General features: G+C 45.7%; 1 protein-coding gene across 13 annotated transcripts in view; it reads left to right on the forward strand.

The window, feature by feature from the left end:
* Positions 1 to 9,083, forward strand: part of Shaker (potassium voltage-gated channel protein Shaker) — a 267,533-nt gene extending 258,450 nt beyond the window's left edge. For 9 of the 13 annotated variants that reach the window (XM_076793390.1, XM_076793386.1, XM_076793385.1 and 6 more), the window contains 3 exons: positions 6,289 to 6,479; positions 7,565 to 7,738; positions 8,563 to 9,083. In XM_076793390.1, coding sequence (XP_076649505.1) covers positions 6,289 to 6,479; positions 7,565 to 7,731 — 358 coding nt within the window. In that variant the 3' untranslated portion in view covers positions 7,732 to 7,738; positions 8,563 to 9,083. Of the gene's footprint in view, positions 1 to 6,288; positions 6,480 to 7,564; positions 7,739 to 8,562 lie in introns of those variants that run through there. The other 4 variants (XR_013082774.1, XM_076793389.1, XM_076793388.1 and 1 more) reach the window with 2 other exon arrangements.
* Positions 9,084 to 19,882: the final 10,799 nt, after the last annotated feature.

The following is a 19,882-nucleotide window of genomic DNA, read 5'->3' on the forward strand; positions in this document are numbered from 1 at the left end:
TTGTCGTCGACCGGCGTCACTCGCTTCCTCTATCGAAAGCCCGTTTCTCGCGTAACCAGCTTCCCTCGTCGAACCGTATGTAGTTTGAAAGCAGTCCTCCCTCCATTCTACGCCGCCTAACGTCGCCTCGCGTCGCGCCGCGTCTCGTTACGTCGATTCTCGGTGCCCATTACCGCGATTGATCGCTGTTTCGTAAGCCCGGCACCGCGTCTCCGCAACGTCGGAACAGAGCAACAGATTCCGATCGCGATCCACCTGGCAACCAGGTTCGATTCCCCCAGTCGTTTGCCCCCGAAGCTAATTAACTCGATTCTGGAATCACGCCCGAGGTATTGCCTGCACGGACCAACTGGATTCGCCGGTTTCCCGATCACGATTGACTTCGGGACGATGACTGTCGATCGGGAAGCCTAGGTTTAGGTTATAACTAGGTTTACAGTCCGGGACGCAATCTTTCTTTCGTCGCTTTTTCTTGGTAGAGGAAAGGAAATTGTGTTTGGTTGAAAGATTGTCGACGAAAAATATTTGTCGATCGAGAGAATACGTTTCAAGGTAGATTTCTGATCGTAACACGCAATTTTAGGGGGTTCCTTGGTTGTTGAGGAAAATCTCTTATCGAGCAGTAATAGGTTTCAATTTGAACAATTTTCTGATCTCCCGACACAACTCTGTGTACCCGCTGATCACTTTCTTCAAGAAAAGAGATATTATTGAGGAGCAACATATTATATTGGAGAACTGGTTGCAGTTTAAGAGGTTTTCTGATCTCCGAACGCAAGTTTAGGGACCCTTTGATCGTATTATTGGAGGAAAGAAATGTTGTTGAGGAGAAATATCTATCGAAGAGGAGCAGGATTCAATTTAAGAGGATTTTTCAATCTCGAGACTTCTTTGGAGTGGTTTCGTAATTTTTTCCAGACAAGAAATATTGCTACAAAGAAACATTGTTGGAGAGAAGCAGGTTTCGGTTTGAGGGTGTTTATGTATTTTGTGCAAGAGATGAAATATTGTTCTTTGATCATTTCATCCAAGAAATATTGTTCGGATGAAATATTGATTGACGGAGAGCCAGTTTTGGGAAAAGATGATATTTTGATCTCGGTATGCATTTTTCGGAGTCTCTTAGTTTTAGGAGAAATACTCCTAAAAAGAGGCAGGTTGTAGTTTCAGTACTGCTGCGTTCTTTGGGTCACACCCTCGTTTTTTCAAGGACGGCGTCATGTTTCAGAAAAGCATAAGATAATTGCTACTAAGATATTAATAATAACTTCTTCTTTTCACAACGTTGTTCCAAATGTGGAGCTCAGAGGCTTGTATCAGGGTTAAGGAGTTTTCTAAGTTCAGCTCGCAATCTTTCGGGTGCTTTCGCAATTTTTTCCGGGAATAGGAACATTGTTTCGGAGCAACATTATTAAAAAGATGCAAATATCAGTTTCAAAGATTCGTTGGTCCTAGAACGCAATCTTTGCGATCCTTTCATAATTTCTTTCCAAGATAAGGATCGCCGTTGAAGAGAAAAGAAAAATGTAAAAAATTGTCCGTAGCAAATCACCGTGAAACACGCGAAAGCTACATTGTTTTCGGAACGCATATGTAAAATTTCAAGCCAATCGCGTCAGTACCTTCTTCGAACTCGCGTCAGAAATTTACGAAGACTTTGTTTTCCAGGCTATTTTTAAACGCGTATCTTTAGGCCATACTTTCTGGAAATTGTGGTAAAGGATTAGTCATACCGACGAAATTATGACCATGTTTTCGATTCTCGAAATGTTGAACCGAATTGTTTACCAAATCACACCAAATATACCAAATCACATTTCCCTAGGAATTGACATTCTGATGAAACTCGCTCACATTTGTAGACAAAAGAACGCGGTTTAATATCAGTAAATTCTCCCGAACAACCCTCGAACCGTTTAAGCGTAGAAATTCGATATCCCCGTTCGTTCCGCTTAGTTCGTTAATTACGAGGTCTAAGGGTGCTCTATCCAAAATGTTCCCGAGCAGTTCCGTCATCCTGCACGATCTGTCGCGAGAGTAATCGAACTTTTCAAAAATAACGCAGGGAAGACAATTATGGTGGAGAAAATCCAACGCGACCTGTTTCCCCGTTCCGCTATCGACATCCGGTAGAAACTTGTTTCCTATTTCTATTTCTGTTTTCCCGATAGAAAGCTCCGATAGTTTTCGAATAACATGAACGCTCGCGAAACTTTATTCGAAAGCTCGTTCCATTATCCATTGCACCGTGAAATATGCAGCGGATGCATAAACATGCGTCGAATTATTGACGCTTCCTTTCACGAACGTCGCTAAATCCGGCGACTATAATGAATAATGCAACGGCCGAACTAATTGAGCTAAACAATTAACTTGGTTTACTCAAATTCAAAAATTACTGTCGCTTCAAGGTGTGCGGACTGTTCGAAAAATGAACTTCCTTGAAAGGTAGCGATTCCTGTGGTGATTCGAAGTCACTTTTTCCTTTGCGAAAATCTTCTCCGCGGCTTTTCTCCGGTGTTATTAAGGAAAAACACGGACCGATCGGAGCGCGGCTACCGCGAACGGATTCCGGCTCGGCCAACGCCAACGTCTCGCTCAGCTATGGCCGCGGTCTGATTGGTCCGTGTTTTTCGTTGATAACTCCCGAACAAAGCCGCGGAGAAGATTTCCGCAAAGGATAAAGTGACTTGGAATCACCTCAGGAATCGCAGTTTTCAAGGAGGTTGAACAATTTTGCGACACCCTGTACAATTCGACCTAGAAACGGGGAGACGTCGGAGAAGTTGGACAAAGCGTGAAAGAAGGATGTTCGGTTACTTTGGCGTCAGACTCGGCAATTTCCCGACTTCCGGTTCCCCGAGTTTCTTCATCTACTCTACTCGTGCATGCTCTTCCCTCTTGATCAAAAACGTTTCTCTCCCTTGAAACACCGTTCTCCCCACAAGAAGACTCTAACGAACGCGACTAGTCCTCCCTCGAACCGAATAATTTTCTCGCTCCACACCACGCTGTCGTCATCACCGCTACCACCACCATCAGTCATGGATCACGAAGGCCCATAGTACAGTGACACCTGCAGGAATGATATATCTCTTTTTTGCAATTATATTCTTAATTACATAGACTCACCGAACCGCTGAACACTCTCGACTCGCAGATACCGAGGCTCACGATGCGTATCTGCGACACGGCGTTGCACTGCTCCACGGATTAGCGAATAAAACGCTTTTCTCGCCCCCGGATTAGCGCTAGCAGAGCCACCGATGCATGAAGCCTGCGAGCATCGTTTTACCATTCGATCTCCCCCTACCCCGTACCCATTCTACCCCCACGCCCCAACCCCCCTGCCAACATACGATACAAAACCGATTGTCTCGGATAGTAATCTTAATCAAAGTCTCAGTTTCAGGTATTCTCGCAAAAATGTGTACAGTAACCGTCTCTGTCGGTTCGAACGAGAGAGACGCGCACGCTCGCGCACACACACCCACCCACACACACACGCGCACACTAATGCGTGGAGCACTGTATCCGATACAACACACCGTTGCAACCGGATCACGATTAACCGATCGACCGATTCGAGCTCTCGCAGTTTCTCGTCTCTGAACGAAACGGAAGACAGAGAGCCGGAAAACGTCGCGTCGGCCGAATTCGTCGTTCTCGCCGTTTGATCTCGTGTGGGAACGTTTGCGTGCGAAAACTAACGATCCGCTTCGTTCGATTTGCTACGATCGCAATGTATGCGCCCAGCCACGGTAAAAGCATTTTTGAATGGAGCCACTCGAGCGAAGAGCGGAGAACGCGATCAAAGAGATTTTCATGTACACGAAGGAAATCAAACGTTGCTCTACGAACTGGAATAGAAAATAAATGAATCTGATCGCGTCAGATTGTGTTTGAACGCTTCGTATTATATTAGATCGAATTTGACGGTGTCACACCGAGTTAGTGTACCGAATTCGACCGCGTTCGATAGCATTCAAACAAGTTTGACCGCGTTTCATCGTGTCGGACCGAGTTTGATCGCGAGTGACCGGATCGGAACAACTCCGACCATGTTTAACCTATGTTTAAAGTTAGTACCAGACGTAGTTTGACCGCGTTTCATTGTACTAGATCAAGTTTGACCGCATTTGGTCTCATCCAGATCGCATATCCGATTATATTTAGACTATTCTGGACCGCGTCTAACTGCATCCGATTGTATCTAAGCCGAGTTTGACCGAGTTTTGCACATGTAAGTTCGTTTAATCGCATCTACACCGCAGTTAGATCGTATTGCACCGCATTAGACTACGCATAACTGTGTTTAGACCGAGTTTCACCTATTTTGTCACACTTAAATCGTGTTTGATTACATTTAGACCGAGTTTGATCGCGTTTCGACCATGTTCAATTGTACATAGACTGTTTGACCGCATTCGAACCGAATTTGATTGCCTTTCGATCACATTCAATTGTCCTTAGATCAAGTTTGACCGCATTCGATCACATTTTAGTAGTGCTTGATCACATTTGACTATGCTTGACTGTATATATAGACCCATCTCGACCCAGATTTCTCTCATTAGAACCACATTCCATTGTATCTAGCCCGCATTTAACCACATTTCACTGCGTTTTATTGCATCTAGACCACGTTTGACTTCATTCGATCCTATTTAGATAACGTTTAGATGTATTGGAACGCATCTGCCCCGCGTTTGATTGGGTTTGAAGCATCGTCTCTGCTCCCCCCAAAGGACAAAAGACGTCGGCGACGGAGTTGAATAGATTCGTTCGAAATCGCACGCAAGAATTTGACCACCGAGACGGACGGTGAACGACGAATCGGTCCGGAAACGGTTCGATCGGAGAAACAGTAGTCTCCGTCTTGTTTTTGGTTTATCCATTCCCCCCCCCCCCCTAAAAAAAAAGAATCGGAGAGAGAGCTGCATGTCGTACCGTTAGAAGGTTCGATCTCGGAACTCAGCAACGGAATGGCACGCGCTTGTTTGGAACGGTGCATCGGCACACGAACAGAGGAGCCTTCTTAGAGAGTCACTTTAGTCCCCTAGTCTAGCCTAGAGAGCCCGCTTCTTATTAGACACGCGAATCGCTACAGGTACACACGGTCCTGGCTACAAGTGATCTTCGGGAGACAGAGAATGGTCGGAGGTAAACCAAGAAACTTCTTTCGCATTTTCCACTACCGCACACTGGGCCGTAATCGCAAAAAGTTATTATCGATTAGAAACGGAACGGTTTTCGAGAGTTTTCCGGAAACGAGCGAACGAGAAACCACCCCTTGGAGGAATTGCCGAATGATTTAGAATACACCCTCGTTGCAATTTCTTTGAATTTTCGGATGAATTATTTGATGGAAATGGCCCACTGTGCACCGGTCCGGTTGCAATCGACTACTCGGGATAGTCGAAGTTAGACTGCGGAACTTGCAGACACCTCGCAGACCGTCGCACGAAGGATTCCCGGCCGACACCACCACCCTGTTCACCTATTTTCGCTTCGAACTTTCATCCAACGTCTCGTCTATCTTTCGTAGTTCCATATTTTTAGCAAACAATCGATCGAAAGACAACGTAGACAATTGAAACATTTTACAGGAGCTGGAGGCAGAAAATAGGTGAATGCTCCATTGAAAAAGAATTCCGTGGAATTTAGCGGTCTTGACCCTCGCGTAGGCGACCGAGCACAATAATAGTCTAGAATTGTGTTAATACCGATAGTCTGGAATCTGGAAAGCTCTCGAAACTCGCGCAGACACTTCGGTCGCCTCGGAGGGGGTCAACACAAGTTTAAAACTCGGAAATTGGAAGGAGCTGAAGCTTCCGCAGTCTATCGCGAACCTTGTGCCACGAAGTAGTGTTCCCGGATGTAATTCTTCATTGCAGAATCGGTGTACATAGTCGAATAATCGAATGATTTCTATTTTGTATTGTGTGATATCCGCTTGATTTGTTCGATCGTACCGCACGGATCGTGATTACTGTAGGATCCAGGGATCGATCCGGAAGAGAAGCAACGTGTTTATTGTTGTTTAAGAACCGGGCAGTCTCTGTCGGTAAGCGAGCACGCCGGTCTCTGTGTGTATCTGTAGGAGAGCCTCCAGTACCGCCTAAGTAGCGCCACACTCGACTCGACACGGCAAACTCACACAAGATAGAAACACCACACCTAGCACCGAGTTTCTCGACGAGGAACGAACGCTATTTTTACGACGCTCCTCAGGTCCCGTTCGGCTGGCCGCGAATCAAAGCGACCGCTTTTCCGTTCTGTCCGCAGGCCCGTGGGAGTCTGGGGGAAGATCGTTGGATCACTGTGCGCGATCGCTGGCGTGCTCACGATCGCCCTTCCTGTTCCCGTCATCGTCTCGAACTTCAACTACTTCTATCACCGTGAGACCGACCAGGAAGAGATGCAGTCGCACAACTTCAACCACGTGACCAGCTGCCCCTATCTCCCTGGGCCTCTAGGTAATCCTCTACTCCGCATACCGCAACCATAAGCGTCTTCGTCCTCTATAGAACACTTTGACTGCCGACACGAACAATTGAAAAATTACGGATGAAGAATACATTTTCTCTTTCGGTGACTGAAGGACGTAAAACGACAAAATTTTTCCCTTTTTTTTTTTTTTTTTTTTTTTTTTTTATTAATCCAGCTTGTACCGGGAATTCGTTGAGAACGTTCGTTGAGCCAAATCGACAGCGTGTCTGTCGAAGGAGCTGGAAGGTGCGAAAAATCGAAGGGCCGCGCGCGCTCGCGCCTAAGCGGATCAGAGTCAGGAGTAAACTGTTGTGTCAGCAGGGGCGTAGACACGCGATATCGGTACATACTCTCGCCGGGATTTGCCGGGCGAGCCGACAACTTGAAAACGCAGTAACGGCTCTCTCCCGGCCGAGTGCTTAGGGGCGAACGTCGAGGACTACTGTCGTTGCGACGGGCGCAATCCTCTCCAACTCTCGCAGTTGTTATCGAGCAAAGCCAGCCGGCGCGGCGCGCTTCGCCTAAACGCCTGCAGACGCTACCCTAACGCTTCCGCATCAACGTGCGTTATCAAAAGCTCTCGAGCTTTTTTCCGTTCCCACTGCCGCGCCGCGTTCCGAACCAGAGATTTTTAGGGGTTTTATTAGCCGGTGCACCGACGTTCGAGACTTTCGAGTACCGTGACACACGGGAATTGTTTCTTTGGCGAATATTGTACAAGAGCATATGGGGCGTTGGGGGCGGTTCTATGCGAAATTGTAGGAGTCGAGGGAAAGAGGATAAAAGCTTTTTATTTGAGAGTCGCGCTAGTAGCGACCGACAGTAGAAACAGTCAGCCGTGGTCAGACATTTATTCTGCCGTGGCTGCTTAACTCGAACGGCGAACCATTTTTACAATTGAGAATGTTGAGAACCATTTTCGCTGTTTTATCTATGCAATCTTTTCACCCTGAAGAACATTCGAGGGTTCGATAAGGTTTGGGTTAGACGTTAAATTGATTTCTTTCTGCGAAGGGATTTTTAGATAATGAATTCGCGAGACGTGTCGAACCATTTTCCTTTCTTCCCGCAGGTCAACACCTAAAGAAGAGTTCGACGTCAGAATCGGAGTCGGACATAAAAGATTTGGGGGACAGCATACTGCTGACACACCCCGAGATTACGAAGAAGCCCAACTGCAACCCTCGCCATAATAACAATATTAATCCAGCCTGTATGAGCATCGAGACTGACGTCTGACTACTAGGTACCTATGTAAATCATCGCTGTGTGTCGATCTTTAAGGTCAGAGTTTACGCGAATCGTTGAACCCTTTGACTGCGAACTGTTTTACCCGTAGGCGTTCGTCCCACGAGGATCAACTCGTGCTCCGCGTTGTCGATGCCTATAGGCGATCTCTCGTCGGCGTGTCCCGGTGCCAACTGCGAACGCTTTTGTGCCTAACGGGAACTAGCTTTTTCCTTCTTAACGAATCGCTGTCAAAGGATTCGTAAAAGCGCGCCGAAGTTTTTAACGCGTTTCTCAATCTATTATCGTGTCTACGTTCGTGTTTCTTCTCTCTACGAATATGTTTGTTTGAGATCCGTTCGTGAAAGCAAACTGAACATGTACTTTTTAATGTGTTTGCTACGGAATCTATTATCGCGGCTATTATTGCAGTTGGATCTATATTCTACGAATTTGTTTGCTTGTGGTTTGTTCGTATAAGCAAACTGATGCCGTGGTTTTCAACGCGATCGATGTTCAATCTTTTTATTCTGTTATTTCTCACGACTTTTTCTTTTCATTTCCTTGTCGAAGGAAGATTGATGATCTCTACCTAGTTTCGCATACAGAAAATTCAATTAACATTGTTCTTTTAATCATTGTCAGAGTCGTTCCACCTCAGAATTTTCCTTCTTCGGGACACCATGCGTTTTCTCGAGAGGGGAGTATCGTGAGAAAAATCAGCCCCTTCGCATAGAATCACCCCCCTGATATTCACTCGGGATAAAAAAATATTCACCGAGGACTTCTCGGATGGAAGAAACGATACATTGTTGTGGTACATTGTTGTCCGTGTGATTGCAGTGAAGGAGACGGTGGCAGCGTGGTGGCCAGTGCTGGGACGGTTGTCGAAGAACAGCTACAGCTCCCTACGGTGCCTGACGTAGGCCTCCTTCACACGTCGTCGTAGTCGCGCTAGCCGCGAGCGCTAGTCGCGAGCGCTAGCTGTCGCGCGTGTACGCGACCGCGCTGGCTGTTGGATCATGTTCGAGGGCGGCTGCGCGAGCGCGAGCGCGGCCACGCGCACTCTGTCCATAGTCTGTCAATACGAGGGGTGCTTCCAATCCATTATCACACGGCAACGAGAACCAAATCGAGCCGGAAAGCGAGCGAGAACGGAGCAAGAACGAACAAGATGGCGAAAGGGATAGCGAACGATAGTGAACGAGAAGCGAACGAGAGGAGACCGGGTGCAGAGCGACTTCTTCCATCGGCGAGGAACAAGCTCCAAAGCACGCGACGCCAAGAACGAACAGAAACCGAAGAAAAAGTGAAACGAGAAGAAAGAGAAGGTGGAGGAGGAAGAAGAAGAAGAAGAAGAATAAGGGTAACGCGTCGCGGACGACGGTCGACAAGCTTCGAGAAGCTCGGAACAGAGGCGATTAGGCTAAAAGAAGAGGAAACAGGAAAGAGGACGAAGACAGCCGCTTCGGAGAGGTGTTTACGGTACACACGCACCCCACGTAGGGACCTACGTGCTAATAACGGGGGGCGCGGGGGGCGGGGGATGGTTCCTCTCCCGCTCTCTCAACCCCCACACCACCGACTCCAGTGTTCACTACAAATGCTAACAAATAAATAAAGAAAGAAAAAAAAGTAACAAATAAACGATTATAAAAAAAAAATACGAAAGAGATAGAGCGAGAGAGAGAGAGAAAGAGAGAGAGAGAGAGAGAGAGAGAGAGAGAGAGAGAGAGAGAGAGAGAGAGAGAGAGAGAGAGAGAGAGAGAGAGAGCGAAGGGGGCAGAAGTATGTAGAGGTGTGTGTTGAATCGCAGCGGCTTCGCGAGAACAACCGAGAGTTCAGGCGAAAGTGGGGAGAGGTGTAAGAATAATAATAATAATAATAATAACGAACGTACGTCGTCGAATCCCCCACCGCAAACATACACACACAGACACACAAACACAGAAATACACTAACACATTCAAACACAGAAGAATACACAGAAAGGGAGAATATTATACAAACACACGAGGCCCCGAAGAAAGCTCTCGGAAGAATAACTATAATGTGATTCGCGTAAGCCGGGGGGCCGAGACACGTGGACGACACGAGGAACGGGATAAAGATAGAGCTGAACTAATTGAAAACAGGGGTAGCTGGCCAGCGACGAGAAAAAAATGCCAGGGGAAAATCGTACCAGCTAATTAATTCTTATCGATGTAATTAAAAGAACCGAAGTACACGTGGGCGGTCGGTGTATGTCGTCGACAGGAGATCAAAACAAAAACGAGGAGAGAAAGAAGACGTTCGTTCGGATGATTCTATTATCGACAGCGTTTCGCGCGTGACACGGACGAAGCCGCCACGATCGAGAGCGAGAGAAAGAGAGAACGAGAGCACGAGAGAGAGAGAGAGAGAGAGAGAAAGAGAGAGAGCGAATGTACGAGAGAAAGAGTGGGAAAGAGTAGTCGCAGTGGAAAGAAAGAGGACGGTGCGTCGGAAAACTCGTGCGCCTCGCAGAGACTGTTCTCTCTTCGAAAACTGTCACACAGCCGTCGACTCGAACGCGATTATACTAATTCGTTTCTCGGAACCACCGCGCGTCCACGCACGCACACATACGCACGCGGATCACACTCGTGCGAAACCGGGAGGAACGACGATCCACGCCGTAGATCCTCGATCGTGCACTCGGAGCTCCGTGAAACAAGTGTGTGTGTGTGTGTGTGTGTGCGTGCGTGTCGAGATCCGCTCGTTGTGCACGATCGAGGCGGGATCCATCGATCTCCTTGCTCCGGAAGCGACAGCCGATCTCCCGGAAGAAAACTAAACGGACGATCTCGGTATCTCGTCGCGTAAAGAGATCCACAGAAATCGTCTGACCGGAGATCGGCTGCGGAGCGGCGCGAGGACGTTTGCGAGCGATCGAGGAGTCGAGGCGGGGTTGGAGGAATCCCGATCGATAGAGAGGGTGTCTGCCGATGGCCCGTGTAAACCGTGTAAACCGTATATAAACCGTGTGCACACCGTGCAAAACCGTGTTCACGCCCTCGAAACGGGCGAAAAATGAAACGAAACTGCTTCCGGTCGTTGTTGCGCGCGCGAGACTCGCCGATCTGGATCATTCTCAGCTGAGGGAGTCGAGTAGTAGCGAGAGCAGTATCACAATACAGGCATTCGCAGTTTGCTAATTCCAGGAGAGAGTTCGCTCGACGAGATTCTGTTCGGTTCTTGTGTTCAAACGGACGAGGAGAGGTTTCGTTCTTGTGCCACCGATCCGCGCGTTCGATCGGAACTCTATGCGCCGCCATTTTGCGGCCGGGGAACCATAAGTCCACGTGTGATCGCACGGTTCTCTCTCTCCCTCTCGCGAGACACGCTTCTTTCAACTTCGCGGACCTTTTCGATCCGCAACCGCTGATCAACCCCTTGCAATTTATCATTCCCTTCGTCTATATTTCAACCTCTTGCTGTACCATTGTTTTCTTGTCTATCATCATTGGAACTGGTTCCTCTTCGACAACGTCCTAGAACCTATATTTTCACGTCTGCAACGATTAGAACTTCTTTAATCGTTTCTTAACTATGTTTGATTCAATGTTCAAATATTGATACTGTAAGACTGTAAGATTTTGTTTCGACTTGAAACGAGACAGATGATTGAATGCTCAACAGTAACAATGAAATTATATTTATCTTCTGAAAACCAAATTCATCATGAACTTCGCGTTAACGGTCGAGATGCCTACGATATTAAGGGTTGACAGATTACGGTTTGAAATCTTCGTCGCAAAGGCTCGAAATTGCAATGCAAGGGGTTCGCAAAAATGAACAACGTACATGTTCAACAAATTCTGAAGCCACGGGTCAGACTCGACGTCACAAGGGTTTGATCGCAGAGTCGTTCGCGTTGAATCTTCGACGGCCTGCCAAGCAGGTCTCGTGGGGTTCGAAACGGTGGAACGATCGCAGACCGGTTCAATTTCGAAATTGCCTCGGTTCGATTTCCGTCGGTGAAATCGTGGAAAAGAGAGAGACAGAGATCGGTTACGCAGGGGGAGAGGGAGAGAGAGAGACGATTGCGATACGGGAAACGAGAAAGCAGAAGAAGAAGAAGAAGAAGAAGATGATGATGATGAAGAGGAAAAAGAACAACTAGTCGCGTCTCGAGTTCGTGGGGAAAGGGACTGGCAGGTGTCCGGGATCAGGAACGTGACCGCATCAGGTTTCCCTGTCGGTTCGCCGTCGCGATCCGCCTCTTTTTCCCGGGCGGAGACAAGCGCATTACCGGGGGAAAAAAAAGGATAAAAAACAAATCGCCAAGACTGCCATTTCACCGTTCTCAGTAAACGCGAAAACTCACACGAAAAAAGTACACGAGTCAAGAGGGCGAATAGAGACGAGAAAGGAGCCAGCATCGCGTTTACGATGCGACAGATCGATCCGGGAGGCGGGTCTGCGATCGAGCGGATTTTTCTCCGCTGCTCCTCCGCGTCCTATTCTTAGCCTCCGATCTTCCGCGACGATCGGCTTTCGGAGATCCGCCATTGTCGAAATCGAACGACCATTCTCTCGCGCGACCAATCCAAGGGAAAACGGATATTCCTAGTTTGGTTCTCGAGACGCGCGAGGCTCCGATCGTCGCGGAAACGAAATCGCGTAATTGAAAGAGGGAACAGATTTTTGTCCCTCGATACGGAGACGCGAGGACAGCGTTTTGTACACACCGGTCCGCCGCCGGTCGATTATGCTCGTTCGACGCGAACCCGTCGCCTCGGACTTTGCTCTCTATTTCCTTTTTCTTTAGTATTGTCTGTCTTTATTTTTGTTTCTTTTGTTTTTTTCTCCACGACGTTTCTGTTCGCGAAATCGGAACGCGCGATCCGCACACGCATCCCTCAAACGGAGAACCGACTACGATGAAGAAGGGAGTCTGACGTGTTTCGAGTGTGCAACACGCGACAAAAACGTGTTGTAGATAATACGATTATTATATTGTAAATGGTAACGCGCGATCCAGCGGAACACAACAATAACAACAACAACAACAGAAATAAGAAAAAAGACAACTGAATATACGAAACGACGACGAAAGCGAACGAGACGAGAGCAAGCTAACGAAAAAAAAAGCGATTCCATTATTCAATTTATTAGGTCTTAGACGCGAGTTTTACCGAGGGATATCTCATCTACTTTTTATTAGACGAAACGAGCAAGGGCTGCAAGCGAAACTTTGATATTGTGCCGAGTCAGAGAGGAGTGAAAGGACGAACGAATCAGCGGAGAGAAAAAGTCTGTGTGAGAGGGTGACAGAGAGGGGGAGAGAGAGAGAGAGAGAGAGAGAGAGTGGTTGCGCGTGCGTTGCGTTTTTAAAAGGAAAGAATGTCCGAGAGAGAATGTGGAAGGGAACGCGTGTTTGTACGAGAGACTCAGGGTGAAAGATAGAATGCGAGTGTGTGTGGCGCAAGAAGAGCGAGAGACCGCTAACACAAACAATAATATTCTACAGAGATTTCTGTTCGCGCGCGTCTTTATTACGAGTACTTGAACTTTTCGCCTCGCTACTTTAGTTAGTCGAAGAAAACTATTAAAAAACCGGAGACGTTTGAAATAAACCGCATCAAACTACCAGCCTAGAGAAACACAAAAATAACAAGGGAGAAAAAAAGCATTTTCGCGGAGGAGAAATTTATTACTGTTAAAAACGAGTTAGCGAGTACTGTTAAACGATCTATTAATCTAAAGAACCTACTGTTACTACTACTACTACTACTGCTACTACTACTACTACAACTACAACTACTACAACTACTACTACTACTACTACTACTACTACTACTACTACTACTACTACTACTACTACTACTACTACTACTACTACTACTACTACTACTACTACTACTACTACTGCTACTACTACTACTACTACTGCTACTACTACTATCACTACTATCACTACTATTACTATTACCACTAAATACTGCTACTGCTACTGCTACTACTACTACTACTACTGTTACTACTACCGCTACTACCGCTACCGCAGATACTATCATCACCACGACAACGTCACACACTCCTACCGTCACTCGATCGAATCTCCACGACACGGAACGACGACTAAAAAAACAATCTCCTGTCCACCGAAAAGAAACCACCATTCACTACTACTACTAAACTACTACTATTGTTCTACTACTACTACTACTACTACTTGTATATTAATACCACTACCGGACAGTAGTGCGTGATCATTACTTTCGTTGTTATTATTATCTACGTCTACTACTATCACTATTGCTGCTGCTGCTGATACTACTACTATCGCTACGACTACTACTACTATTACTACTATTACTACTACTACTACTACTACTACTACCACTACTACTACTACTATTACTACTACTACTACTACTACTACTACTACTACTACTACTACTACTACTACTACTACTACTACTACTACTACTACTACTACTACTACCACTACTACTACTACTACTACTACTACTACTACTACTACTACTACTACTACTACTACTACTACTACTACTACTACTACTACAACTACTACTGTTACTACCGCTATTACTAACTATTATTACTAAAATACCGAAGTACTAAAATCTACAAACTAAAACTACTGTTACTACCGAGGGCTAAAGCGACGAAGAGAAATGTATTTAAAAAAAGAAAAACGAAGAGACAAACACGCCGTGGTACGGTGAACGTTAATTTAGATAACAGAAAAAATCGAGACCGGAGAGATACGAAGATTATAAAAGGAAAAAAGAGCTCTACTCTGTTAGACGGTCGTAGCTGTTTTTAGAGGTATTAAAGGGAAAAAAAGGTAAAAAACTGTAGAGCCGTAGATAGATAGCTAGGTAGCGAGTACGGTATTGCTACATGGAATTATCGAGTAATAGGTCCAGACGAAATTCCGATTTCTTTCTAGAATTCGATTCGAAAGGGGAATACGGTGGTGTTTTGTATATTTAAAAGAGGAAAAAGAAATAACGGCGGACGAGCGTCCGTCTTTCCGACGTAGAAAGTGCAAATTACATACACACTTACACACACACGCGTAACACAGACAGACATCAACCAAACAGACGCACACACGCACATACGCAAACACGTGAACAGGTACACGCCTAAAGAAAGAACATACACGCGCGTGCGTCGAAGCCAACGCGTTCTCGATCCGTTCGGTTTCCATCGGCAGACTTTCGTCGGCCAGCAAGGGAAAAAAATACAGAGGTCCTTCGGCCTCGATCGGGCCCTCGTCGTCGGAGATCCGATCCATAGATCAACGATCCATCGTTCCTGGCGATCGACTCTCATCGAGAACTACGTTCATCTTTCTTCTCTACGGCTGGACGAATCCGCGAATCGCTCGACGCCGACTGTAAATATGCATTTCGAGTCCGATCTCTGGCGACGAGACAGCTCGAACTTCCATTCTGCGTTTCGTCGAACCGCGAGAAACCGATCGATCTCGATCAAGTCGAAGACGCGGCACGGTTAACTGTCGCGCGCTTCGGGTCCCGCCATCGAATCGTTCCGAAGAACGCTTGAAAAATCGTTCTGTTTATCTTGAGATTCCTCGTCTCGAGATTCAAGAAAATATCGGAGATGGACGGTGAAGTATTATTCCGAAGGATACTCGATAGAGTGGAACAAGATTGGTTCTATTTATCTTGAGACTTTCTGCCTCGAGATCCAATCGAAATCATCTATTCGAGATACACAGATTTTCTGTCTCGAGATCGATTTAAAAGTGAGAACAGGATTTATCCGAGATAATAGTGAATCGTAGAAGGAGCGACAGTTTTCCGGGTCACGAGTGCACAGTCTTTCCCTCCGTATCGTTGCGCTGTTCGTGTAACGTTTTGATTGCCTCGTGATCGCAAAAGGTGGGGGAGTCGATTGTCTCGTAATCAGAGATGGTGGAGATGGGGCGTGGCAATCGGCGACGCTACGGACGGAAGCGGTGTTGCTGTTTCCATTTTCCGTCTGCACGTTCCTTCCGTACCGTCGAGCAGTTCATACGACCTTTCGATTATCTCGCGATTAGAGACAACGAAGAGAAACGTTAACGAGCGACGTTGCGGAGGGAAGCGGTGTTAGTTTTCGACTCGAGACGTGCACAACGAGTGGCGGCAGGTGCGAGAACCGCGTTCACCGATCCGAACCGTGCGAGAACGAGGCGTTGCTTTTCTACGAGCCGATGCTGCGCGTCTCGTCACGCCAGAAGAGGAATGGACGAGAAAAATAGAGAGAAAGAGAGACACGACACGACGGGACGAGAAGAAACGATTGACAAAAGATTGGCTGGTTCCACGAAACGCTGGCTCCACTCCGGGCAAGGCTCTCGTTGCGATTCGAGTCGAACGTCGCGCGTCGTCGGACACGAGAGGAAACGATAGGGAGAACGCGCAGTTGCGAGTGAACGTGCGAGAGAAAGACTGAGAAAGATGTTGGTTGTGCTGAGAGATGGTTCGAGAGAGAGAGAGAGAGAGAGAGAGAGAGAGAGAGAGAGAGAGAGAGAGAGAGAGAGAGAGTGAGAGATGGACAGAGAGTGGTGACGAACCGAGCGAATGGAATATGGAAAGATCGATGCGAAAGAGTCGAGTATGCATTCCAGAGTAAGTAGCCGCAAAAGAAAAAAAGTAAAATTAACGTAAAATAGAGACCGAGTAACAAAATAAGAAAAAACACGAAGGTAGTCCGCTACGAAGCTAGAGTAATTATATTCCGCTGTCGCCAGTAGAGAACGAACGATCCGTTGTCGCAATCCAAGCGCTAGATTCACGCGAGCAGGCTTCGGGGCGAACGAACGCGAACCGTCGAGTTTCCGGAACGAGATTCACGACGTCCGACCATTGTCTTGGCTACGTGTGTCATGGTGAACACGCTCGAACCAATTTGTCCAATTTGTTTGGCCAACAAATCACACGGCAGGCTGACAAATCGCTCGAACAGCTAACAATTTGCGAACCAACGCCTGGACAAGGTCCAAACTGACCAAGAGCGATCGGAAACGATTCGTCCAGGGAATACTCGGACCAGCCTCGATTCTTGCAGGAAGAGCTGCATTTAACCACTGCTGTCCAAAGAATGATTCAACTCCTGGTTCATGGAAGCCTTTTGATCGTTTGCTAATAAATACGCTCGCGAATTACCGCCAATCGATTGCTCAGAAAATGTTCGAGTGGGCCCAAGCAATTTTTTAACCAGTCTAAAATTTTAGAACGATTTGAAAGAAAGCCGCTGCCAAAGGAGAACGAAATCAGAAGTTCGAGTGCGTTTCAAGCGATAAATTGACGAGACTGCGGTTTGATGCGTGAATCTCGTGATCGGCTGGACAGACTAGAGCAGAGTAGCTTGACAGAGTACCGGAGTTACGTTTAGCGTGGCAGCCTCGTCATCCCCCGCTGCGATTTTTCGCCATAATCGTTTCAACGAGATTACTGTCTATTGTCAAAGCATTTTTGTTTCTCTTGTTCGTGGGACAACTGGTTCTGAAGCCTACCAGTTGCAGAAACAGTTTCTGAGAGTTCTGGACCAGTTCAGAAACTTTAGCTAACGAAGCTTAACAATTTTCTATACGTGGAAATTCCAAAAGTAAATTGTGAAATGTTACTCGAAACACCTTACCGCCATACTTTTTGTTTTTTTAATTCAGAATATTATTAACAAAAGCGTCAAAACAGCAACAAAACCGGCAAAAATTGCAACGATCCTAGCAGCTTTCGAGCATTGTTGAAATGGGAAACGATGCGAGAGAAATGAGCAGGGGATGATCGAGCGATCGCCGTTCGGAAACGCAAGTGGCGCGTATTCTAATTAGGGGAGGGAGTGGGGGGGGGGCGAGGATTAACAAAATGAAGAGGAAAACAAAAAGAGAATAAATAGAAGCGAGTGCGACTGCTCGTAGATCGAGCGGATCACGCTTTCAAGTGATATATTTAGATATAAATATAAATCTATAAATATTATAAATAAATCTATATACGGTACGCGCGAGATCGAACGCTAAAACGAGCAACCCTCTGAATGAAATAATGGTCAAATAATCGAGAAACGTTAACGTTTGTTATCATTGAGAATTTTCACTGATTTCCGGATTCGCGGATCGAACGTTTTAGGCGTATACTATTCCCGCGACGAGCTTCGCGTCCGGCGCGTTTAACGCACACGCCCGCGCGAAATAAAAACGAGTTCGCGACACGAACTAATTAAAACGTGAACGGTATACATATACGAACATGTGTATATGTACCGATGGAAGTCGTGTATCGAAAGGAACGCGCCAGCCGTGATCGAAAAGAGAGGGGATGCCCGCGATTGCAAATAGACGAGGACAAAATGGGATCGTTTGTTACGAGAGCAGAAAGTGCTAACGTTTACAACAGAAGAAACACCGACACTGACAAGGAGACAGCCACAAAGCCACGCGAACGAGAGACGTATACGCGGACGCAAGGTAACACACGGACAGAACAGGCACGTAGACGGGAACGATTTTTCGATTAAGCGATTAAGCTATTTAGTATCACCGAGCGCAAAAGCGAGAAACGAGAAAACGTGAAAGCGAGAAAAAGCTAAGCAAGAGAGAAGATTTTCGCGAGACGAGTGTGAGTGTGTGTGTCACAGACGCGCGTGCGTTGTGACGCGGCGGCCGCCTCTGCCATTCAAGTCGGTCGGGATCCGTTTTATTAATTAATTAATTAATTAATCGCTCGAATTAATTAATTAATCGAGAAACTCATTTATATAGTGTTGAGCACTGTTTTAAGTGCTTTTCATTTTTTGGCTGTGTGAAGCTTCATCTAAAGTAATTTAAAGAACGATAAACAAACAAACAAAAAAAGAGATTAATGATATGTAATATATCGTATTGGCTTTTGGCATAATCACTCCCGACAATTTTTCTGACGCAAAGAGAAAGAGATACAACTAAATAATAATATTAATGAATAACTGAGAAATAATAATAATAATTATGAATAATGAATAAATAAATAATAATAATAATAATTCCGTACGTAACTACCGTAAAACACTAGACGAAAGCCGAATAAAAATATACCTACGCGCGCAGTTAGGGGGATTCAGCAAAAATGAAATGATTAATAATAATGGTAAATAATGGAAAATAATAATAATAATAATGACATTAGTAATAACATGTAATAATAATAATAATAATAATAATAATAACAATAGTAATAACTAATGTGTAATTATGGAGTAATAATACCAATACTAATACTAATAATAATAATAATAATAATAATAATAATCGATAAGTAATGAACGCCACGCATCTCACGGTATGTTATACATATTATGATTCTGCATCTCCGTTTGTACGCATTTTAAACAAAAGAAAGAAAAATGAATTACTACAGGATTATATTTAAAAGAGAACAAAAAGGGGAAAGAATAAACAAAAAACGAGCGAGGAGGAGAAAGAAACCTGTAGGATGTATAAAATAATGAATTACTATACTCATAACGGTACTAGTTCAGACAAACATCCTGCCGAGTTGCCCCGGGTTACGCTAAGAGCCACCTGGCCCGCATTCAAACAAAAAACAAAAGAATAATAATGAAAAAAAAATATATATATTACGTTTATAAGCACTTAAGAGAAGCTAAGCCGATCGCCTTACAGAGTTGGACACGATAATAAGCAACAAAAATACAAAAAAGTATTAAAAATGCGTCGAGTTTACCCGCGTAAAATATTATGTACAGCGAGGACACACGCAAACAAACGGACATACACACACACGCGCGCATACACACGCGCATACACACACACACACACATACACACACACACACGCAAAGACAGGGACAAGCGCGCGCGTACACCTACGCCGATAATACGTTTAACACTTTATCTACCGCCAGTTCACGAAACAGTTCCTCGAAAAATCAAATTTCGATCGTCGAGAATTTCCACGCGAATCGTTCGATATCGTCTAATCATTTCCATTTTGTAAACCGACAAATCGTCTTCGTCAATTCTCTCGAGACTATCGCGCAAAGTAAAATTGTTCAGATTCTTTCAAACGTAACAGGGTCCTTGGCCTGCCTGCCTATAGGCTTTCCGGTAGTTAAAGTGTTAATTAATAAGGGAAGAGTACACAGGAACCACAAAA

Source organism: Halictus rubicundus, chromosome 9 (assembly GCF_050948215.1).
Source record: "Halictus rubicundus isolate RS-2024b chromosome 9, iyHalRubi1_principal, whole genome shotgun sequence".
Lineage (NCBI taxonomy): Eukaryota > Metazoa > Arthropoda > Insecta > Hymenoptera > Halictidae > Halictus > Halictus rubicundus.